Raw genomic sequence first — 7,240 nt, forward strand, 5'->3', positions numbered from 1 at the left:
TATGTTCCTGAATTATCACCAAATCTAATCTCGGTTAGTAAAATCACAAAAGACCTTAATTGCTTAGTTATTTTTTCTGACGTTGATATTGTTTTTCAGGAAAGATCGATCGGGATTACGATTGGTAAATGAATACTTGAAAATAACATTTACATTATTAAACATTTTAGTCATGCTTTACATTACAAGAATAATTCTCATTTTTTATGGCATCATCATTTAGGACATCCATCAAAACATTTGCTCAAAAAATTATTTCAATCAAAGTTTGATTTTTTAGATTACGATGTATGTCATTTTACTAAACAAGCAGACTTCCGTTTCACAATTCAAATAGTTTATCTAAAACTCTTTTTGAATTAATTAATTCTGATGTTTGGGGTCCAGCGCCTACTACTTCATATAATAATTTTAAATATTATATTTCTTTCATCGATAATTTTTTAAGAGCCACCTGAATTTTTTTACTCCACAATAAATCAGATATATTTTCAAAAATTTTAGAGTTCGTTTCCTTTATTGAAAACCAATTTTAATTGCTATAAAACCCGCAAAGACTCCCATTGAAACAACTTCGAAATTAAACACTAAAGAAGGTACACCTCTTCATGACATTAGTTTGTATCAAAGAATTGTACGTAAACTTATCTACCCAACAGTTACTCGTCTCGATATAACTTACACCTTTCTGCTGTTTACAGGATTCTACATTATCTTAAAGCTACTCCTGGAGTATGCATATAGATGAAGCAAAACAACCGCATGGACGTCATTGTCTATATTGATGCCGATTGGGCAGGCATCTTTGACAGAAAGTCTACTACCGACTTTTGTACATTCGTTGAAGGAAATCTAGTGTCGTGGAGAAGTAAGAAGCAAAATATTGTTGTCCGTTCAAGCGTTGAAGCTGAATATCGTGCTATGGAGGCTAGTACCACATAACTCATTTGGATTAAATACATTCTTAAAGACTTGGGAGTTGAGCTCAAAACCAATAAAAATGTATTACGACAACAATGATGCTAGATATATTACATCAAATCCAGTATTCCATGAGTGCACCAAGCACATTGAAGTTGATTGCCACTTTGTTCAGGAAAATGTTCAATCTGGTGAGATTGAAACCCCCTTTTGTGCCTAGCAAAGATCAACTTGTTGATATTTTCACGAAGGCTCTAGATAAAAGAAACTTTGATAGCATCATCGACAAGTTAGAAGTAATCAATCGTTTTACTCCTGACTTGAGGGGGAATATTAAAAAATATGTAATATATGAAATTAACCTAAGAGTTTATCTACATTTGTCTTTGTATTATAGGTAAGTGTTCATAGATAAACACAGTTAGGAAGCTCAAAAGTTTGTGTCTAACTACTAACTTTTAATTGCCTATAAATTAACTTTGATGTGTAAATTCAATATAACATCTTTTGCTACAACAATACAAATATATTTCGGTATTCTCTTTTCTACAAATAACTTATTTAAGCTTTACATTAATTAGTAATAAATTTAAAGTTAATTTATTGGTTACAATATCATTTAAATTAGAGAGTATTATTTTTAACTTTCAACATACTTTATCTTAATGGAATTGCAAATGTAAAAACATTTATAAGACTGAACTAATTTATGAGGATTTTCGTTTTGACAAGTGAGATTTTTTTTTATCTGTCATAAGAAGCAATGAAAGTCTGGATTTTTATGGAAAAACAAACCAATTATAAATTAAGTAACCACAAGTTAAATCAATGTAAGATAAACAAAATAATAAACATATATATCAGAATAAGTCTTAATTAGTCTATAACATGGACAACAATTTAAAAAAAAAATCTAACTCAATATGAATGTGAATACCTTATTCTAAATCAAGTTTTGTAGATTAGAATACTCTATTCACATAATTTATATTGTGTGCATCTTTCATTTTACTATTTTGATTATCACTTAACTTTTTTTCAACAGTCTTTTTAATCTTGTTGCGTTTCTAATTATCATAAAATTTGACTATTGTCATTAATTTTGTGACTTGATTGGTTTCTACTTTTCGATAGAAAGCAATAAAATTCCTAACACAATTGAGGGACAAATTCCCCTAACTTTGAAGATGTTTCATGGGAATATGACAGGGTATGACTTGAACCTCGTCATTAATTCATCTTCATCGACATCGTCATAAGTTTCAAAGTAAAAAATTCCCTCATCCTCCTCCACAACCTCGTTAGCTTGTGAATCCTAATCGACCATCTCCATATCCTCTTATGAGTCTCTCTAACCTCATGGTTCATCCCCAAATCAGTGTTAGAGGTAGCCCATTGGTTGACAGTTTGAAGTGCGACATGGATGCAAGCTCGAGGCAATGAGAGTCTCCCTCTCAATGAAAAAAATCCCCCGGACCAACCATTTCGAATGAAGGTTATCTAAAAATTGATCCCTCCATGTTCAAAACTTTAAAAATCCACATAATAAAGTTAACAGTGGAATAACATTATACCAAATTGTTAAAAGTAATTATTATAAAATAAAATTAATTTACTAACTAAAAGAGAATAAGTATGCTACTTTTCTTGAAATATATTATTATTATTGTGCTTCTTGCTTAATGCCCATTAAGCATCATGGTTATATTCTAGACAAGTGGGGGATTTAAAATGATCACAAATATCCAAGATCCAACTTGATGTGACGCAATCTTTTACATGAAAATGATCCCTACATATTTATATAGATCTTCAACAAATATGGTATCACTTCCCAAAGGAAAAACATATACAAATATATATTATATACCCCAAACACACTCAGTGGCATGTAATGTAAATATGTAGAAGATAATTATATCATGACCACCAAATAAATGGGTGTCATTATTATCTGTTTCCAATCACATTTATTTATGTCCTCAGCAGAAAATAACATTTATTTAGGTGATTTGAAAGTAATAAAAAATCTGAATTATGGATTATATATTTTATTATTAATGTTAACTAATAGCAATTTCAAACTGGTGATATTTGTGCTGACACAACTCTTGCTAGTTTTTAATTTGGACAATTATATATTCATATCATAGAATTATACATAATTTTCTATGATTAAAAAAGGATGTTAGGCAAAAAAAAAAATTGATAATATAGTAAGGTTCTATTTCTGTTTGTCATAATTTATATTCTTCTTAAAATTATTCTGAATCTTAAACTAAAAAATAATTCGATTTTAATCATAATTCAAAATTTAATATTAATTAAATTAAAAATCACAATAAAATATTTAATTCTAACTTTGACAATTTTAAATAAAATTGTGATTATTTCATATTTGTTACAAAATATAAGAATTGTGTTAATGATCTTACCATATTTATTTAACAAATACAAGTATTTAGAGTTGCAACAACAAGTATAGATTCATTAATTAGTGATAAAGAATAAAAACTTATGTTACAAGAGTCTTGAAAAGAGAGGAGACTTAGTACCCAATGTGATCCATTGACTTAACTTAATATCCTAGTATCTATACGAAAAGAAATAAAAGAACCTTTAAGCATGTTAGCCATCTTCTTATGCAAGTGTAAGGCACAATTCGGCTTCACAAAAAGTGGAAATCGGCTCCAATTAATTGTTTTTGGTAGTTATTTGGTTGGAAAGAAACATAAGGGCATTCGAACATAGTAAGACACGTCCAACCGGACTAATTTTTAGTTTGACGCTTAATTTCCGAAGTCAGATTTGGTATCTTATGCTCTTCAACGGTGGATATCTTGAATGTGCTCATATTTATTCGGGTTCGTTAGCTCCTCCCCTTTTTTCGACTCTTGTTTCTTGTTTTCACTTTTGCAGCCTTTTTTGCTTTCGTTTATGTTGTTTTTCCTAAGGGATTTTTTCCACCGGTAATGATAAAAGTATGGCCAAAGTTGTCGCTCTTGAAAATTTGTAATTTCTTTTTGTGTGACATGAATCTAATTTGGTTATTCACTATGTGTAATAAGAGTATTTTAATTAGATTGTCATTAATAGAATCTCCTTTTTTCAATAAATAAGTAAAAATAATACAAGTATTTAAAGTTTCAACTAACAACAAAAAAGAATTGTTAAAGTTGATGCTAATTGTTAACTAATTAACATAATCTAATTGTTTCTAACCACCAAACCCTTAATTATATATAATCTAGGAATGGCTAGATGCATGTATGTTTGTACTTGTACATACAAATTAAATAAAATATGTCTTCTATGCTGGATATGTTTGAGTAATCACACAGTTCACAAAAAAACAATTAGTTTTATTGGCTGTCAAAGCACTAAGATTTGTTTGACATGTCCAAAACTCAGTTGCCCCTTGGAAAAGAGAATCTCAAACTCTCCTTCAATTCAGCCTTTTTTTAAAACAAATAATGTTATCCATGATCTATATAAAAGGCAAGGTGAATGAAAACAATTTCAGTTGTCAAACAAGTCTTTACCTTTTCTCTACTTTGGTTTGGGGAAGAAAAGAAGAAGAAGAAGAAGATATTCCTTCTAATCATAGGTAAACAAGCAAATCAACTCAATTTCTTTATGAACTTATGTAAACAAAAGTTGTAGATTATTCGTTAATTCGTTAAAACTATTGTAACAATTTATAAGGCGAATCAAACAAGAACTTGCTCTTATCTCAATTCTCTATGGCCATTAGAAAAATATCTAGGATAGAGATGCCAAAAGGGAGTACTGTTGTGATGAAAATGATGTATGTATTATAGATGGCAGTAATAAATGAGAAAAGAAGATATTATTTTTTTGGGCATGGCAATTCCTGTGGACCAAAGTTCAAGTACCAAGAGAATTGGAGAGAAAAAGGGTCACCATTTGCAATTTGCCTTCACAAGGCAACACAAAAGTGGATGATGTGATCAATCACTCCTAATAGTTTTTGTCTGCCATATGCAATATTATAGTTCATTCATGAGAAGATTCTTCATTCTTCATCTCTCTGTCTCACTCTAATGATCTCTTATATATATGTATAGATATATAAGAGAGCATAAAACAAGGTCCATAAACAATATTTCTTATGGAGAAATTGATGATGATCAATGGCTATGATAAAGAATACATGAAGATGGCCATGTTGAAGCATGAAGAAACCTTCAAACAACAGGTATATATCTAATAATTAACTACCTCCTTAATTAATTCTATTTATGTTTCTTATAAAATACTCTTTATTTGATGTAACATAGGTGCATGAACTTCATCGTCTTTATCAAATTCAAAAGGGATTAATGAAAGATATTAATATTATAGACCCAATTCATGACCACATAGAGGAATCCATCGACGAAACTCAACTCGATCTTACGTTAGGACCCACGAGTTTCAACCGTGAAAAGAAACATTTGGATCAAACACCGAGTTTTTCTTCGTCTAACTCATCAACAACAAGATCTAGCAATTCTAAGAGGGAATTGAGAGAAGGGTCGAGAAATGGGAAGAAATGGGATCAAGGGGATAAGTTTATTGACAAGGGATTCAAAAGATCTGGAAATAATATCAGTTTTGATGAAGAGGGAAAATTGAATCGGCAAAAGGATGGGATGCCTTCTTGGCTTTATGGAGGTATGAGCTTGAAGATGAGTTGAGTCAAATGAATTAGATTATCATCATAAGTTGTTTTTGTTTGTTTGTTTTCATTTTATTATTTGTATTTCTAATTTAGATGGGGGGTCCAAGGTATAATGAAGCATGTAATGTAACTAAATAAAGCATGAAATATATATATATTGCCTCAATTAACATAACTCTAGACTGGAAAATGAAGAGATTTTTTTTCAATTTGATGTTGAGAAAATGTTTGACTTTTAGTTGGTATAAAGGTTCTTGCAGGACCATTATAAGGGACAGTTTGTGTTTGATTTATGGTGCTTTCATGTTCATCTTGGATCTTGCATACATATTTTTGATACATAATTATTGAAATATTTAATTATTATTTAATGCTCAAATTTCAATTTATTTTTGTTAGGTGTGTTTAAAGAAATTAAATTTATCATAAATTAATATGTATTTTATTTAGCTAGGGTAATGAATCGGTTGTGGTTATTTTAGAAATATTATAAAGAAACTATTTAACCAAAAAAAATTTATGATAAATCTTTTCACCTTCCCCTCGTACTTGACCTCGTACTTGACGAACTCGAACCTAATATCCCTCACAATACTTGATGGACTCGAACTTAATATGAGAAGAAGGTACAAGTTATAACTTAAAATATATAATAAAAAATCATAAAAAAGTGTGATCAATAATAAAGAAAATGGAACACAATCATCATTAATCATATTAAAACTTAAAAAACTCTTGTGAACCATAAAGAAACAGTATTTAAAATAACAGAGATTTTATTTTCTATAGAAAAATATAACATTATTGTTTTGAAATTTGAATATATATTCCTCCACTAACAAATAAAAAATCAAATATTTTTCATGAAAATAATCCAATTTATTATTCTACAATTACTCAAACTTTCATATATTTTTACACAATACTACCACGATGACGTTATTATAATTTTACCAACTAATTAATTTTGTTTACAAAAAACCAGAACCTTTTAAAGTTGTTAAACAAGATTATTATTTACAATAATATTTTGATTTGAAAATTATTTATAAAAGATGCCAAAAGATGGTTGAAGTCTCCGAACCAAGCAAAAGAAGACTTGCAAAAATATCTAAAATACGGCCGTCCACGTGAAACGACAACTCTATGTATCTTGGACCCCAAATTAATTGTAATTTGATGGAAAGTCAATTTATTTACTCGTTTCAATAGTTTCAAATTTTATTTATAGTCTTACTTTAATGAGATTTTATTTATTGTAAAATAAAATATTGAGTTATATTGTTTATATATATTTTTTCCAATTTTGTGGCTATTTTAACGTTGAAGGATGTCTTGTTACTTTCGTCTCTACATTGGGTAGATTACATGTTATTAAGTTTGTGATAGTACATTTCTCATCATCAAAAATAAATATGCTCATCTTGAAAGTTCTATATATATTTATTTTATTGATGGAGTTATATCGAGTGAAATGAGTGGTGCAAATGCACTAGGCTCCAAAGGATATGGTCCTCTTTGTCCATAATATTATTGGAAAATGGAACATGACAATTCTATATTATGAAATGAATCATGCCAATTTTAATGTAATGTGTTATATATATGTTAATAAAATAACAACAAAATATTATA

At 29.0% G+C, this 7,240-nt stretch overlaps 1 protein-coding gene across 1 annotated transcript; it reads left to right on the forward strand.

The window, feature by feature from the left end:
* Window positions 1–4,797: 4,797 nt before the first annotated feature.
* LOC124940054 lies at window positions 4,798–5,780 on the forward strand. The gene is made up of 2 exons (XM_047480533.1): window positions 4,798–5,140; window positions 5,223–5,780. The coding sequence occupies exons 1-2, from the start codon at window positions 5,054–5,056 to the stop codon at window positions 5,619–5,621; spliced, it is 486 nt and encodes a 161-aa protein (XP_047336489.1). The 5' UTR covers window positions 4,798–5,053; the 3' UTR covers window positions 5,622–5,780.
* The last annotated feature ends 1,460 nt before the right edge of the window (window positions 5,781–7,240 follow it).

Source organism: Impatiens glandulifera, chromosome 5 (genome assembly GCF_907164915.1).
Source record: "Impatiens glandulifera chromosome 5, dImpGla2.1, whole genome shotgun sequence".
NCBI classification, from domain to species: Eukaryota; Viridiplantae; Streptophyta; class Magnoliopsida; order Ericales; family Balsaminaceae; genus Impatiens; species Impatiens glandulifera.